Source organism: Rhizophagus irregularis, chromosome 3 (assembly GCF_026210795.1).
Source record: "Rhizophagus irregularis chromosome 3, complete sequence".
Taxonomy (NCBI): Eukaryota; Fungi; Glomeromycota; class Glomeromycetes; order Glomerales; family Glomeraceae; genus Rhizophagus; species Rhizophagus irregularis.
The window spans coordinates 3,195,821-3,213,319 of record NC_089431.1 but is presented as its reverse complement, the minus strand read 5'-3'; the positions used below and the strand labels follow the sequence as shown (position 1 = coordinate 3,213,319).

The 17,499-nt window shown below is 28.4% G+C and overlaps 4 protein-coding genes across 5 annotated transcripts; 3 read left to right on the top strand and 1 right to left on the bottom strand.

Moving 5' to 3' along the window:
• Positions 1 to 956: 956 nt before the first annotated feature.
• On the top strand, positions 957 to 2,728 carry OCT59_020795 (uncharacterized protein; the record flags this gene model as incomplete). Its single annotated transcript, XM_025316602.2, has 8 exons — positions 957 to 1,341; positions 1,476 to 1,578; positions 1,748 to 1,803; positions 1,912 to 2,063; positions 2,165 to 2,261; positions 2,333 to 2,434; positions 2,533 to 2,597; positions 2,681 to 2,728. Exons 1-8 carry the CDS (start codon positions 1,086 to 1,088, stop codon positions 2,726 to 2,728), a joined length of 879 nt encoding a protein of 292 aa, XP_025180111.1. The 5' UTR covers positions 957 to 1,085.
• A 1,565-nt stretch (positions 2,729 to 4,293) lies between these two features.
• OCT59_020794 (uncharacterized protein) lies at positions 4,294 to 6,028 on the top strand (the record flags this gene model as incomplete). The annotated part of the gene is made up of 3 exons (XM_025316601.2): positions 4,294 to 4,819; positions 4,910 to 5,254; positions 5,348 to 6,028. 3 exons carry the CDS (start codon positions 4,294 to 4,296, stop codon positions 5,935 to 5,937), a joined length of 1,461 nt encoding a protein of 486 aa, XP_025180110.2. The 3' UTR covers positions 5,938 to 6,028.
• A 100-nt stretch (positions 6,029 to 6,128) lies between these two features.
• OCT59_020793 (Bifunctional purine biosynthetic protein ade1) lies at positions 6,129 to 9,618 on the bottom strand (the record flags this gene model as incomplete). Its single annotated transcript, XM_066149404.1, has 15 exons — positions 6,129 to 6,400; positions 6,485 to 6,913; positions 6,984 to 7,187; positions 7,260 to 7,537; positions 7,607 to 7,787; positions 7,873 to 8,011; positions 8,075 to 8,226; positions 8,299 to 8,416; positions 8,498 to 8,731; positions 8,803 to 8,868; positions 8,940 to 9,049; positions 9,136 to 9,202; positions 9,274 to 9,371; positions 9,450 to 9,551; positions 9,609 to 9,618. The coding sequence occupies 15 exons, from the start codon at positions 9,616 to 9,618 to the stop codon at positions 6,225 to 6,227; spliced, it is 2,364 nt and encodes a 787-aa protein (XP_065990314.1). The 3' UTR covers positions 6,129 to 6,224.
• Positions 9,619 to 15,082: 5,464 nt separating this feature from the next.
• Positions 15,083 to 16,964, top strand: OCT59_020792 (uncharacterized protein). Of its 2 annotated transcripts, XM_066149403.1 has the most exons (3): positions 15,083 to 15,219; positions 15,330 to 15,425; positions 15,632 to 16,964. In XM_066149403.1, exons 2-3 carry the CDS (start codon positions 15,360 to 15,362, stop codon positions 16,538 to 16,540), a joined length of 975 nt encoding a protein of 324 aa, XP_065990313.1. In that variant the 5' UTR covers positions 15,083 to 15,219; positions 15,330 to 15,359; the 3' UTR covers positions 16,541 to 16,964. The 2 variants fall into 2 exon arrangements, with proteins under 2 accessions (XP_065990313.1, XP_065990312.1); XM_066149402.1 differs by having other exon boundaries at positions 15,330 to 16,964.
• The last annotated feature ends 535 nt before the right edge of the window (positions 16,965 to 17,499 follow it).

Sequence of the window (17,499 nt, the reverse complement as noted above, 5' to 3'; positions counted from 1 at the left end):
TTTAAATTTAGATTTAGCAAATTTAATTTCATGTTTTTTAATATTTTGGTTTATAATACTGTAATTTATTTTTGTTTTTTATAATTCTTTGGTTTTTTGACTTTATAAAATGTAATTATTTGAATTTTAGTTGTTATAATCAATGTTTAAATATAAAAATAAATTTGCATTTTATTGATTTTATTATCTCATTTAGTTAACTAAACTAGATTTTAATTTATTTATAATTATTTTCAATTAATTTGTAAAATATAATATACCCTCTGGTGAATTCTTATATAATGATAAAATGATTCTCAGTATAGTGAATTTCTCACTATAACGAATTTTAATCTCCACTCACTATAATGAGAGTGAACCGTATAAGGAAAAATTTGATTTTTTTGCAATTTACAGTATATATCTAATATCTGTAATTAATTTTATCTTTATTTTTTAATTAATATTGGCAATAAAATAATTTTAATTTTTTTTCTAATAAATTAATTCAGTACTGAATTTAAATATAAGAATACTTAGAATATGCAGTCAATATAAATATATGTTTTTAAAATCAGAAACTCAAATATATACAAAATCCATATTTGTGGGTAACTCGATTATTTCACTTTAACAGTGAAGATGAAGTAATGATATGAAGATTATGCTGTTAAATTGTTTAGAGACCTCTGGTATTTGAATTCATTTTTTCCGAAAGAATATCTCTGTGCCAAAGTTAAGGTGTAGATATTTTTGTCAATAAAGATATAAAACATACAATTCAGGCCTTTTATAGACTTTTGCAAGCATAGATATATCTGAAAAAGTATCACGAAATAAAGGAAATTTTATGAAAAACTCCAGACCGACAAAGTCGAACTGATTGATCCAATCTTATTTTGGTGGCTTAGTTATTAAGTTATTTTCTGATTGGATGAAAAAAGCCTTTATTAGTGGTAATTTTTAAAAAAAAGACCAAACATTTTTATTTAATGGTAGTTTGACTTAGCACTTTTGTATCGTTTTTTAAAAAACCAAAACTTTATCCCGATTTATTTTAAAACTGGACGACTTAAATAATAAATAAGATATTTCTTTTCCAACAAATGCCACCTTCCGCCCATAAAGCCTCAGAAAAGGCACTTAACTCAAAACGAGCAAAACGTCAAACCGCAACTAAACCAAATTATTTCGAGGGGAATTCTTCAGAAATTGACTCTCCGGAGGACTATGACCCTATGATGACAGACACGGCCTTTGACGGCGGTGACTCGGAGTTTGGAGTAGAGCCCATGAGAATTGACGATGAGGAGTCCATGAGAAGATTCAATGATGAGCGAGAAGAGGGAGAGGCCTCCGAAGGTAATTAGACGCTAATAAACTTTTCTACCCTATTTTTAATACTTTAAACCATATATAAGACGCTTTCAAACGTCAGGTACTTATTTTTTACTTCTCTTTTTATTTGAAATCGAAAACTTTTTCGTTTTTATTAGACCACCGCGAAACGCAAGTTGACCAGAAAAAAGAAAAAAAGCGACAAGAGATACTTGACCGGATAGAGCGTTTCCAAAAAGAATTTATTAGTAGAAAGGATGAGTAAGTATAAGTCTTATGAAATGTTCTTTGTTTTTTCTATCTTGGAAAAGGCCATGTTTGGCCTGAGTTATTATAAAGCTAGACATTACGCTTTCAAAGTTGTTCGATTATTCGTAAACCAATCACGAATTCTCTCGTCCTGTAATAATTTTCTGTTTTGGATTTACAGGATATTTAAAGAAAGCATAAGACAAATCAATCAAGATATAAAAGCAATGAGAGAAGGTAAAAAGATTATTAAAAAAACTAATTATTATGAATTAAATGATAAATAAATAAATTCTTTAAATGCGTCGGACTTCGTAAAACGCATTAATTCATATATGTATTTAGGTACACATCCGGAATATGAAGAACGTTTGCAGCAACTTATTGATAAGCGCGAGCAGACACTCGAAAAAGCAAGGTTATATAGAGACTATAGACTTGAATGCGTAGAAAAAATGTTTGATGCCGAACAACGACAGGTCGAAGAAGATTATTTGGTATATTTTTATAAAATATGTATTGGCAAATATAAATATATAATTTTCTTTTATTATACTAATTAGTTTTATTTTACCTATTTTCACAACATTGTTGATAGGCAGAGAAACAAGGATTAAAAGAACAAATGTTGGCAGATATGGATGAACGAAGAAAAAAATTGAAAGAAGATTTTGAAAGCTTCGATATAACGAGCGGTACTGAAATTTAATTTTTAAACTTTTTAAACGACTTTATAATAAACTTATAGTTCTTAAAAATGATAAAGACGCAGCAATGGATGGAAATCAGCGATATCATCCACAAAGAAAATTGCGTGCGCGACAAAAGGAAGATACGGAAGTAAAGGTTAAAAAAACTAAAGTGACTGATATCCTTATTTATGTTGATTTTAAAACACGTGATTTACATTGTACAATCAGTTTTGTCATACATTGTGTAAATATTTCCTTAACTCCTGTGTAATACGACCATCAGTTTCTGCCAGATTGCTTGAAAGCGAGATTAATGATGATTTAGCCGAAATAGGAAAGGTACATAATATATATATATATATTTATATAGTGTGGGAAATAATAACCAAAAACTTAAAAACTTGCATATTCTTTTTCGTTAGGTTTCTCCGATCAGGAAATTGGTCCCATCTCACCATAAGAAGAAGTAAATTCTTTAACAATGCCGAAATTTTTCATACTGCGGCGCAGCAAAACGAAATGATATAAACACATTGATTGGATTACGAGAAATTAAAGCAACATTCAAAAGAAACAAGAAGAAGTTAATAGGTATGCTCTATTATTCACTGTAAAATTTTTAGTTTTGGGATTCTTCTTTGGATACAGAAAATATCAAAGTTCCTGTTGAAGTAGATAGTTTAAGCAGTTACAAACAAACGCGATTTTTATTTCCGACACTTTATGAACACGTGGACATTATTTATTACATAATTTTGGAACTGCTCGGCTTTGGTTAACGAGAACTCGCTTTATTATTGATATTCCTTGTTGAACTGTTTTAATCTCCGATTGGTTATTACATTATCATTCAATTATTTTATTTCACAAATTAATAAATGCCTCTCAACGACTCATGTAAGCATTTTATGCAAATTTTTTATGATCGATTGATATTTGACATATCAATATTTTCTATCAATTACTTTTAATTTTTTAATTTGTAGTTTTAGATTTGATAATGTATTAATGTCCTTTTCAATGTAAATAAATCTTCAATTAAAAACATGCTGAATTGATATTATAACATTTCTGAAACTCTTCTTTTATTTGTTAGCATCTTATTCCTCTCTGCCATTGTAATATAATAATTGTTGATCTCAATAATGGTACATTTCATTACCTATTGTATACGGGAAATTATGGAATCGACTATTTGTTTACTTTTAGTTAGCAATCAGAATAGGTCACTTAGCTTGCGTTTCAAGATTGGATCAACACTTTACGTAATTAGAGACTGGATCCGTTATCCGTTTGAATTTTCAGTAAAATTGTAATTTAAAGTTACAAATAAGTGTTTGAAGCAAAAAATTTTGGGAATAGATATTCTTTGCGGAATTGATGTTTTTTATATATAGCAATAGATTCGCTATACACAAATTACACTTTGGATATCCGTTATCCGGAATCCGGATATCCGTCGGATATTAAATTCTAAGTCAATTACTACAACATTACGAAAATAAAATTTTAAAACTTTGTCATTATAGATGATCATTGACTTAATGACTCCCGCTAAACTATTTAAATCTGCAGGTAACTATCTATTAATCTGAAAGATCTTCAAAATTATTAATATCCGTTCAAGCAACGGATCCAACGTTAAAGAAATTTCTTTATTGAGAAAACAATACGTGACATGTAATTAGAAGATCCTTTGATCATCAAAAACTGGTAATAATTAATTTTATGAATCTTGGCAATTAAGAATGTTTCACAATGCTATATTAAATGTGGAAATGATCAATTTGTTTTGGTTGAACCTAATTTTGAATTTGTAAGTTATAGGAATAAACTGTTGAACCTTACATTATTTATATTTGCTCTTTAAAAAATTTTTTTTCTTCTAACGTAGATTTGAAATTTTTTTTTTTTGAGAAAAAAAACTCATTTTCCCTCCTTTATAATATTTTTTTTAATAGTAATAATAATAAATTCTTTTAATATATATTATAACTTTTATTTTTATTTTTATTTTATTTTTATTTTTTTTGTAATGTTTCAAAGTTATGAATACATAATATCTTTATTTTTCATAATAACATGTTATTTTTTAATAATACCTACCATTGAAGCTCAAGCAAATACAACGATAATAGCAAAGTTAGGAACTGAAAAAATTGAAAAATTACCTCAGGGTTCAATTATTAATTATGTATATCAAATAGGAAAAAATGTGAAAGATGATATTAAAAGTCCTTTCCCATTGTCAAATTCAACTACTTTATTAAATGAAAATATTTTTTTTACAATAACCACTTGTAAAGCTCCTTTACAAAATTTGATTAAAAATCCGAAAATGCCTCCTGCTAATCAATTAGAAGTCTGGATTTCAACAGAATCGAAAAATCCTGGTCCTGATAGTTATGGTCACAAATATATATTAAAAGATGGTTATTTAAATGTTACTATACCAATATCAAAAGGAAATTATGATGGTGTATATGTAGGAGTTTATGCGCCTAAATTATCTGATAATTATCTTAATGATTATTATTTTGAAATTGGAGCTTCTTCTAAAGGTAAGATTAATTAAATTTATTGTTATTATTATTAATTATGTTTAATTTACTTAATTATATTTAATTATATAAACACTATAATATATATAGGATTTGTACATCAAACTCCTATTGAAAATGGATTATTTTTCGATGATACTGATAATAATAATGCATTACTTAGAACATTTTCTACTAGTATAGAACAACCTTTATATTATACTTATTTTGTTGAATCTACACGTGTGAATGGAATTTCAATGTCATCATGTGCATACAAGGAAAATGGCTGGAGTACAAATGTCACATATACGAGAAGTGAAAAATATGGGAAATATCAAACTTCAATATTTTTAAATAATTTAAAAAATGGTACAAAATATTCCGCATTGGTCACAGAAGAATCAACTGATGGTATTAAAACTTTTACGCCTGTTAATTTTCAAACACAATCTCGTAAGTTATTTTCGTATATTTATTAATTTTAAAAATATATTATATATATATATATATAATAAATATAATAATTCTTTTTTTTTTTGTTTTTAGAAAGTAATTGTGTAATAATAAAAAATCTGGAATTTTGCGATGGAGTTTTTTATTCTGTACCAAAAACAGTTTCTAAAAATACTGAAGCAGAGTTAGCAATTGGATATGATAATCTTGCTAAATCATATTTTAATAATTTCACTTTAACAATAGATCAATATCCTTGTAATGACACTGAATCAAAATATTCATTAATTAGAAATTGTAATGATTGTAAAGAAGCTTATAAAAATTGGATTTGCGCTATAACAATTCCACGTTGTGCCAGTGAAGATTCAAATAATGGTAAATTAAGGGACCGACCTCGTATAAAAATTTCTGACCAGTCCATGAACATTAATCAACCTTATATGGAATTAGCTCCTTGTGTTGATCTGTGTTATAATTTAACTAGATCTTGTCCTGCCAGTTTTGGTTTTAGATGCCCTGATTCAAAAATTATCTCAACCTATGGTGATGCTGGCAGTTGCAATTCCCTAGGAATGGATGTTTCTTTTAAATCAAATGCTGCTATAAGAATACGGTCGTCCTCTCAATGGATAATATTAATAATAATTTTTGAGTTTATAATTTTAATAATGGGAATATAAAATTAATTGTTATCATTAGAGATATACATATATAATCTTTTTTATACACACATATATAATCACATTCATCCGTTTTCATAAATCATCAACCAAAAAAAAAAATATTTTCATTAATAGCTAATCATAAAAAAAAAAATAAATAAAATTTAATTGCATAATATTATATTTGTAAATATAACTTGGAAAATACATTAATAATTTTTCTTCCGTGTCTTATATATTTTATTATATCACATTATAATCACATATAGTTTTATAGTCATTAAAATTTAAATCAAAATTATTTGTTAAATCCCTTTAATTACAACGTGTTTATCATTATTTGTTTGCTTCGTTACAACCCGTCCAATTGTATAAACATTCGATTCGTATTGTTGAAGTAATTTTTTAACTCTTATTTCATTATCAGATGAAACTACTAACACCATTCCAATTCCACAATTAAATGTTCGAAACAATTCATCTATTGGATTATGAGATATTAGAAGTATTGAGAATTTATCAATTTGTCAAATTTAATTAAATATTTCAAAAGCACTTATCTTACCTGAAGGTATATTTCCATTTTCTTTCAACCATTTAAATACTTTTGGTAATTCCCAAACGTTTGAATCTATGGAAACTCCAAGATCTTTAGGCAAAATTCTCGGTATATTATCTATAAACCCTCCACCCGTAATATGTGCCATTGCTTTTACAAGTCCCTCCTTGACAACAGGTAGCAATTGTTTAACATAAATTTTTGTTGGTGTGAGAAGGCTTTCACCTAATGAAATTGTTGAATCCCATGGACATGGTGATTTATATTCAAGGTTGTACTTATTGATGATTTTACGGACTAACGAAAATCCGTTGGAATGTAAACCGGATGATGTGATTCCTATTAAAACATCATCGACTTTTATATCAGATATGCGCGGAAGGACATTTTTACGTTCTACCGCTCCCGTTGCAAATCCTGCCAAATCATATTCGCCTAAAAAAAAAAAAATGTTTAATAAGAATTTGACAAGATAATTAGTTCAATACGCTAGAGTAAATTTCACCATTATTATATACACCGGGCATCTCTGAAGTTTCGCCACCAATTAAAGCACATCCAGATTCAAGACACCCATCAGCAATTCCTTTCACTACATTTTGTGCGACCTCAACTTCTAATTTACCGCATGCATAATAATCAAGGAAAAGTAATGGTTCCGCGCCCTGCACGATAAGATCATTTACGTTCATAGCGACAAGATCAATGCCTAAATGATTAAAATAATAGAATTAATAATATTAATAATTATTATTTATCTACACATCCAAAAACTACTTACCGATAGTATCATGTAAATTCATTGCCTGAGCTATTTTTAACTTAGTTCCCACCCCATCGGTAGTAGATACCAAAATTGGGTCATTAAATCCAGCGGCTTTCAAATCAAACAATCCACCGAAGCCTCCTATTTCACAATCAGAACCTGGACGTTGAGTACTTTTCACATATGATTTGATATTTTTAACAAGAAGATTGCCAGAATCAATAGAAACGCCGGCAGACGCGTACGTCATTACATTATCCTTGGCAGGTTGCTGGGATAAATACGCAAAGGCACTAATTAAAAAATTATAAGTATATGTACGTAAACCATAAATGGGATAGAATCAATCTAAATTTCTATACCGGTGAGCGATATCTTTTCTAAAATACATTTTATCAAAACTGATAGACTTTACACATTCATATGCTTTATCAACAGCATTTCTTAATGTAGACGCCACACCCGTCACTGCAAGTACGCGACCACCAGATGTGACAAGTTTCCCTTCTTTAATGCTCGTACCAGCATGAAAAATTATCGTATCTGAATAATTAAATGATGAATTCTTTTTTTTTTTTATATTATTATTGACAAAAATGAACTGCACTAGAGAAAATTATTTTTTTACCAGAAGGAACATCATTAAAAGTAATTTCTTTTCCTTTGAGATAACTTCCGGGATATCCGTCAGAGGCAATAACTACAGTAGCCGCAAAACCCGGCTTAATTTCAATATTTACTGAGTCTAATCGTCTCTCAACACAAGCCTATGATTAGAGTACAGGTTAAAATCTAATAATTTAATTGATTGTTAAAAGAATCAATATTACCAATATAATTTCTGCCAAATCCGATTTATCACTTAAAAGTGGTAAGACAACTTCAGTCTCTGGATCTCCAAATCGTACGTTATATTCCAACACTTTAGGCCCGGAACTTGTTATCATGAGCCCAGTAAAAAGCATACCAACAAATGGGAAACCTAAAAAAAAAAAATTTTTATTCATAAATGAATTCTCATAAAATTCTAGGTATTACCAAAATAAAGATATACCATCACGTCGCATGCCATCTATAGTAGGCTGTAGGATCTCATTTTTAATTTGAGCAATAAGTTCAGGAATAGCGATAGGAGTTGGACAATAACATCCCATTCCACCAGTATTTGGCCCCTACAAAAATAATTCCACGAAAAAAAAGAATTAAAAGATATTTATATACAAATTTTTTGAAGATAAAACGGGAATAATCACTTGATCACCATCAAAAATACGTTTATGATCCTGAGCAGGAGGAAGAGGGACAATTGTATAACCATCCGAGAATGCTAATATACTTAATTCTTGACCTTCAAGAAATTCCTCAATAACTACTTCATTACCCGCTGATCCAAATACTTTATCAACCATTATTTCTTTCAATGCAAACAATGCTTCTTGTTTATCGGCAGGAATTAGGACTCCCTTACCACCAGCAAGACCCGAAGCCTTGAGAACGAAAAAAAAAAACTTTATATATTAATGAATATTTTTAGGTTGAAGAACCATTTTTTTTTTACCTTTAAGACAACTTTATGAGATACTGATTCCAAATAAGCCTTTGCCTTTCCGTAATCTGAAAAATTCTACAAATAAATTAACATGAGAATACAATTTAATTAATGACGCATAAAAGGATCATTTGATCTAAAATAACCTCATAAGTTGCCGTTGGAATTTGATGTCTTTTCATAAAATCCTTTGCAAATGTCTTCGATCCTTCCATCATAGCAGCCTTAGATGAAGGTCCAAAACATGGAATTCCAACTATTTCAAAAAATTGATGATAACCCGAGAGTTTTTATTTTGTTTAGATTATTTAATCAAAGTATTATAATGTCAATTAAACTTACTCTTCTTAAAGGCTGACTCGATGCCATCAACAAGTGGTTGTTCAGGACCTGGTATAACCAAATTGATCTGTAAAATAAAATGATCAATTACAAACTTCATCACAAAACAAGAAAAAAAAAATAAAATAAAATTCATACGTTATTTTCCTGCGCAAATTTTGTCAGGGAAAAAAAGTCGCTAACGCCAATGTTGATATTAGATACTTTGTCAATACCACTTTCTGTGCCTCCATTTCCTGAGAAGCATTAAAGGATAATTTATTAACAGATTTTCTAAAAGAAACAAACACCGTTAAAAAATACAGTCTACAAACCTGGCGCTACATAAATTCGTTCTACCCGAGAAGAACGAGATAAATTCCAAGCAATAGCATGTTCGCGACCTCCGGAACCAACAACCAAAACATAAAGCTTATCTAAAACGAGAAAAGGTTAATATAAAATTATAATAAGAATAATTTTTACTTAATTACCTGTCGACATTACGCGAACAAAAAAGATTTGATAACAGATAATCAAAAATCAAAATTAACACTTAATTAATCACATGATTTGCATTAGAGAATATAAAGAATCTGATTTGCAGATTTCAAAATGCCGGAATTGGAGAAACCGTCCAAAATCCGAAACTTTTTTTTAGAAATAGTTAAGATAATTTGAAATACATCATAATACGTTGATGGAAAGTTTTACTTTAAATCTATTAGGATAATTTCGTCCTTAAAAAGGAATTCATTAAAAATTATAATTGATTTTAATAGGCACCATTCACTAAACATGAAATACTGGAATTTCAAATCCGTTAAAAATTATTTATGGCTAAATGATACCTAAAAATTTGCACAAAATAACACCGGAACTAAAGTTACATTTCACCGGTAAAAAAGTGATTAACGATTTTTCATATGATATGATTAATATTACAATATTATGATTGCACTAAATATTAGTGATAATGATATAATGATTTTTCATAGAGGCTTAGATAAAAAAGATGCACCGGTTTTAAGGCTTGTGTGTGTGGGATTTTCTTAAAATGGCTTTGTGCACAAGCCTTATAAATTAAACGTGCACACCGACAGTAGTTTTATTTAAAATAGAGAAATTTAAGAAATCATCTCATTTATTTCATTTCTTTCGAAAAAAAAAATGTTTAAATTAAAGACCAGATATTTTCTTTCAACCGTAACATTATTTATACTCTTAACAATGATCTATCTTAGTCAAGAAAATAAATCTTTTATAAGACTTTTAAAGGGTAAATAATAAGATGTTATATTTCATTTAATAAATTATAACGATTAATGATTCTTTTTTAATTATTAAAGATATCGAAATCAGTTCGTTCAGTACATACGATATCAATGATTCAAGATCCGGTCAATTTTACGATGCTATGGATGTTATATCAGATTCCATAATATTATGAGTAAATCATAACGTTGTAAATTCTTGGGTGATAATTTGTTGTGATTGTAAATTTGTAAAAAATTTTTTTTCTTTAAATTGTAAATAATTTTTTAAAAAAAATATTATTATATAATATCGTAATATGTACTGTAATACATGTTGTTAGTGTATTTATTTACAAAATCCACAAGGTCTAATCTCGCAAATACACGTACCCTTATTACGAATATTTCTTTTAATTAAAAAGATCAAATTTTTATTGAAAATAAATAAATAATAATATTCGTTTCCTGCAGAAGAGTAAGAAGAGGTAATTAAATTTTATTTGTAACAATTATTATAGATAATTAATATCCTAAGATTGTGAATTACTGAATTCTTCAAGAATATTTGCGAGGTGTTCTTCTTGTTGCCGTTGCTGTTTACGTTGTCTTGTACCTTTTTCCTGAAATCAACTGCGGTATTTAATACAATAATACAATATAGATAATTTAATTTAATTTTATCATACTAGTTAATTGAATCGTTAGACTAATGGAAAATTGAACGTACAGTGAACATTTTGATAATCCGAAACGAACTTTATTTGGTATTTATTCGCTTTAATCAAAACTTTACCATCAGTTTCCCATTAAATGAACCTGATTGCCAATCAATCAATGGGAATAAAGTTATCTGTATTTTCTTGTACAATATTCTTGCTTTCACGTGATTATGAATTCTCGCCTCATTTAATGCTATAATTCTGCCCAAAAGTTACCGATAGCCATTTGTTTTTGTGTGTTTTTTGTGGACCATTAAAAAATGATGTTATCGTTCTAGAAAGGAAGTTTTATTTACATTTTAAATGCATTCATAAATTTTTACTATGCATTGTACGTTGTTGTACATTTTATTTCAAATATTTGATGTGAAAGATTTTCCGTCGATTAAAAATTCAGAATTTAGTACGTTTCAAGTCATTTATTCTTTATCACTTACTGGTTCAATCATATCTGTAAATAATTAGAAAGCAGAAACTTTTATTTAAATCTAAATTATTCAATAAATAATTTTATTTTTTTTTAAAAAAAAAAATATATGAAAATAATTGATATTGCATAGAATTATATGCAATTTTAATAATTTTAATGCTATTTTAATGCTATGCTGCGTGTTACACTGATTTTTGTTAATGCGGTATAAAAACAATACTTATTTGACTTTTGTAATTATAGGTTCAAAAATTAAAAAATTAAAAAACCCATTTTTTATTGGTAGAGAACCAATAAACTAATATACCTTATATAGATTATTGCACTCGGAGTCAAAATAATATCAGATCACGAGAATAAAAAATGATAATTTTTAAGATTCAAGAATATCTACTAATGAATTATTTATTTTCTTTTTGATTTTTAATTGTAAATTAGTAGTCTGATGTTTAATAATAATAATAAATTATGTTTTGTAACTTTTAAACATCATCACGATTTTATAATAATAAATTATTAAGAATCAGAATCCCATTGGATGAAAAAGACATTCAAAAGGTAGTTACCGTCTAACATGATATAAGAATTCTATAATTTTTAAAATATGAGACAAAAGCCGAGACTCAAGTACACGCTAGAAGACCGAATTACAAAAATGATACAAATCTTAATTATATAATAAAGAATATTCACCAAAAATTGAGAAATTTCAGGATGAACATGTAATGTAGCGTGAATTGATATTTGATACAATTGTTCTCCTCTTAAAATTTAAATAGTGTCATAAATCATTCCATTTTATGAATCACAGCAAAATTCCATAAGTTGGCAAGTTAACTTGCCTGGTTGTCGGGTTGTTGGCAAATAGAAAAAAATAAAATATACACGTGATTTGCTCTGTGTATTTGATACGCGAATGTTTTACCAGTAAAAACGAGAGTGCAATGGTGTTGAATTGATTGGCCAAATTTCATGTGTTTATTTTCAATGTACTGTACCGGCAAGTTCTTGACATCAATTTTGCCAAATGACCCAAAATTTATGAAATTTGAATCGTTTGTCCATTCATTAAAATGTTCAATAAATAACTACAATTAACGGTGTATTTAGTGATTTATCTCATCGATAAATTCTTTAATTGAATTATTAAGATAATTATATTAAGACATCCGCTATGCAGTGTTGGGTAATTGGACAATTGAACGTTTTGGACATTTGTCCAAAACCTGTCCAAAACTTGTCCAAAACCAAAACCTTTTTTTCATTGGACAGGTTTTGGACAGATCACATGACAAAAAATTTAATTTTGGCCAGAATTATGACTAATTTTGGCTAATTTTAATTTTAGTTCAATTATTAAATTACTTCAAAAATCTTTAAATGTTAATTTTTAATATTATTTTGATTTTACATTAATTTTTATTATTTAATTATATTAAATATTTACTTTTTTAACATTTTAACATTATATTTTCATTTTATTTTTAGTTTCAGTTAATAAATATTAGGACTCTTGAGCAGTTTTAAACTGTCCAAAACTATGTCCAAACTATGTCCAAAACTGGTTTTGGACAGTCCAAAATTGTCCAATTAAAAAAACCAATTGGACAAGTCCAAAACCCAACACTGCGCTATGGATTTGTACATGATTGAAATAATGCTTAGTAATTATTCTAAAGACCACTTTCGTAAAATATCTAATATTAATGAATTAATTCACTGTGTAAGTTTAAGAGCTAATTATTGAATGACGTATTACTTATTACGTATATAATTACGTCGTATACTGATAATTACGTAACACATTCTCATCCAATCATCGGCAGGGTTATCTAAATTGATTTGTTCATAAAAAAAGATCTATTTGTTCATTAAAGATGACGATTTATATCAATAAATGCCTTTTAAACGCGTCCTTCGAAAAATCATTTTGGATTTCTAAAAACTTTGATCGATTAAACAAGTATCAAAAATTTTACATTCTCATAAAGTAAAACAAAAGAAAATATGATTATTCTTACTTCAATAAAGTACTTTCATTCGTTAAGATATAATTACAAGATTTAAATCGTGAATTAATCTATATTATTATTTAGGGTTAAATTAAAGAAATTTCTTCCCCCAGCCAAAAAAAACTCATACGCATGATTTATCACGTTATATTAATTAAAATTCTGGTATTACCAAGGCAAAAAAAAAAAATTCATTAACACAATGAAAATATGTGGCTTTTTTATGAAAATATGAGGCTGTGTTTGAAATTCTGCGTATGAAACGCAAAAGATCGCGATTGTCGCTCGATTTATCACATGATAAATCTTATAAACGAATTTTTACGTAATGAAATAATAAAATATTAAGATTTTAGCATTTTTGATTGTTTTTCATTGCATTTCATTGTATGTATAATCTTCTGTAAAATATAATTAATATCTTATTTTCTATCGTGTATAACTTCCCTCGTTGAGAGGTTTAACAATAGGAAAATCATAGGTTACACCATTATGTAAACGTCATGCCAATCGCATTTCTAAAAATAGAACTCAAAGCCTCACGGAAATTTTCAATCATTCAACGAGCTAAAATTTCTAAATTTACATTAATTATCAAATTACTATAATTGTTCTTTCATAGCCCCAAATAAAGCAAGCCCCAATTATAATTTAATATGATTACAGATTCCCAAAAGAAAAAATTTCAAAATTTACTATGATTACAAATTCCCCAAAAGAAAAAATTTTAATTATAGAATTTTCTAATCGAAAGAATGAGATTCGGTTAGGATTAAAATAATATTAATATATTAATAAACAATATTACTTATTTATTGTACGGGATGTTTTAAAAGCCACAAATACAAAATCGAGCGCAGATCGTAAGATGTGGCTAAAAATAAACACAATTATTCAAATTCATAATTTATTTCTCAACATCTTGATTTTATCTTGAAAATTGTGGAAAATTATCATAATTTTATTTTCTCATTGATCGAAATTCGTAATACAATTATTATTTTGGTTATCTTAGTCCTCTTTTGAAATTTCGCGTCATTTAAGCCGCTTTATTAAATTCACTACAAATAAGGTTATATCTGCAGTCAATCAATTTTCGATGAATCTAATTAATGTAAATCTAAGCCTAATCCAAGCCATAATTGACTTGTTATTAAGCTTATCAAATACTTTTGATGAACAGGTTAATGCTGATTTAAGGTTAATTACTTAAATGCAATCTTAGTAAATTCGGTAAATTTAATAATTATTGAGGCTTATGGATCTTAAGATTGAACGTGTGTATCGGGAATCGTATAATGTTTTTGTTTTTTTTTTTGACAAATGGAGGCTTTGATTCAAAAAAGTAAAACTTACCAATTTGTTTTAAAGTGGCTTTACTTTTTTTATTATCCGTCAAAATGAAAATATACCGCGGAAAATTCATTTTTGAGAAATCAGGCGTTCCTTGAATGGGGGGGGGAAAAAAAAAATAAACTTAAATATTTTTTTCTTAGTAAGTTTTTTTTTGAAAATTTTGTATAAAAACCCCACGTATCTTCCCTACCAATTTGTTTCTTCAGTTCATTCGAATTCAAAAAAATATAATAAATATAATAATTCGAAAGAAAAAAAAATAAAGATGAAGTTCAGTCTTATAATGTTGGCATTGCTTGCCGTTGGCAGCACTGTTACTAATGGCAGCCCTGGTAAAATTAAGAGAATTTTTTATTTGATTTGAAATATGTTTATATTTATATTTTTATTCTTATAATTAATATATGCGAATATGTATTTTTGTTTAAAAAAATAAATTTAGTTCAAAAACGTGACGCGTTAGCAGAAGCCCATGATTACAAGGAATATGACGATTATTATAATAAATACGATAAATACCACAAGAAGCACCACAAAAGTAGCTACAAGCGAGACGCCGTAGCCGAAGCCCATGATTACAAGGATTATGACGATTATTATAATAAATACGATAAATACCACAAGAAGCACCACAAGAGTAGCTACAAGCGAGACGCCTCAGCCGTAGCAGACGCCAGTGGTTACAACAAATACGACGATTATGATAGCTACGATGATTACGATAAATACAGCAAGCACCACAAGAGTAGCTACAAGCGAGACGCCGAAGCCGAAGCCCATGATTACAAGGATTATGACGATTATTATAATAAATACGATAAATACCACAAGAAGCACCACAAGAGCAGTTACAAGCGAGACGCCTCAGCCGTAGCAGACGCCAGTGGTTACAACAAATACGACGATTATGATAGCTACGATGATTACGATAAATACAGCAAGCACCACAAGAGCAGCTACAAGCGAGACGCCTCAGCCGTAGCAGACGCCAGTGGTTACAACAAATACGACGATTATGATAGCTACGATGATTACGATAAATACAGCAAGCACCACAAGAGCAGCTACAAGCGAGACGCCTCAGCCGTAGCAGACGCCAGTGGTTACAACAAATACGACGATTATGATAGCTACGATGATTACGATAAATACAGCAAGCACCACAAGAGCAGCTACAAGCGAGACGCCTCAGCCGTAGCAGACGCCAGTGGTTACAACAAATACGACGATTATGATAGCTACGATGATTACGATAAATACAGCAAGCACCATAAGAGCAGCTACAAGCGAGACGCCTCAGCCGTAGCAGACGCCAGTGGTTACAACAAATACGACGATTATGATAGCTACGATGATTACGATAAATACAGCAAGCACCACAAGAGCAGTTACAAGCGAGACGCCTCAGCCGTAGCAGACGCCAGTGGTTACAACAAATACGACGATTATGATAGCTACGATGATTACGATAAATACAGCAAGCACCACAAGAGCAGCTACAAGCGAGACGCCTCAGCCGAAGCGAATGATTACAAGAAACACGACGATTATTATGATCCATACAAACAAGGTGGAAAATACTACGATCCTTACTATAATCCTTATGTAAAGGACGACTACTACAAGAAGGAACACAAGAAGAAGGACTACTAAAGAAGCAACACGAGATGAAGAAAGCGGATTTTTCAAAAAAAAATTTTTCTTAAATATTTCTGAAAATATTAGATTTGTAGTAGAATAAAGAATTTTAATTAGTACATTCCTCCTTTCCCTTTCCTATTCTCTCTTTATAAATTTGTAGATGATTTTTTGTGAATAGCTTCCCCCTTCCCAAAAAAAAAAAAACCTTTTTATTATATTTTATTATATTTTTTTTTATTTTTTATTATATTTATTATTTTAAAATTTTTCATATTTATAATTCTTGAATTATGTAATAAAATCTGTTCGTCTTTATTACAAGTTAATCAATTACAATCGATTCAGATGTGTACATTTTTGTTAATTCAGTGAAATCAATTTTAAGAAATAAAATACTTGTTGCGCCTACATTATAGGATTTCTTTGATTAAATTTATGTCAATATTAAATGGTTAATTTTTATTTGTTTATATGATTAATACAATATATTTTTATCGTATAAAATGCTCAATGATGATTATAATTATAATTAAGCATTAATAATTAATTTAAAAGATGGATTAAATAATTTTTTATATATGTTAATATTCTTTCTTCGACTATTTCGATAATTTCCATATATTATTACGTCTTTTTTTTAGCACACTTCAACATACTTATATAATTCCACCATTTTTCTTGATAAGAAAAACAAATCTCAAATCCGTTATATTTTATTCTTCCGTTTCGAAAGGATCATAAAAACATCCCATTAAATAATATGAGGAAAAATTCAATATATTTTTCATTTCGCTCGTAAAAAGCTGAATCAAGTTGCACGAACGTAAAAATTTTGTGATTCTATAATATAAATCTATAGGTATAATTAAATATTTCAATTCTTTCAATTCTTATATGCGTTATAATAAAAAAAGCGATAAATCTTTTGTTTTTACATAAAGGATCATTAATTCTATTAATTGATGGTGTAT

What these genes read in the sequence shown, in the direction of transcription:
- OCT59_020792 (XM_066149402.1), top strand. Translation starts at nt 15,153, where the DNA reads ATGAAGTTCAGTCTTATAATGTTGGCATTGCTTGCCGTTGGCAGCACT. An exon ending in TGTTACTAATGGCAGCCCTG is followed by an intron (nt 15,220 to 15,329) that starts GTAAAATTAAGA and finishes AAATAAATTTAG; the next exon opens with TTCAAAAACGTGACGCGTTA.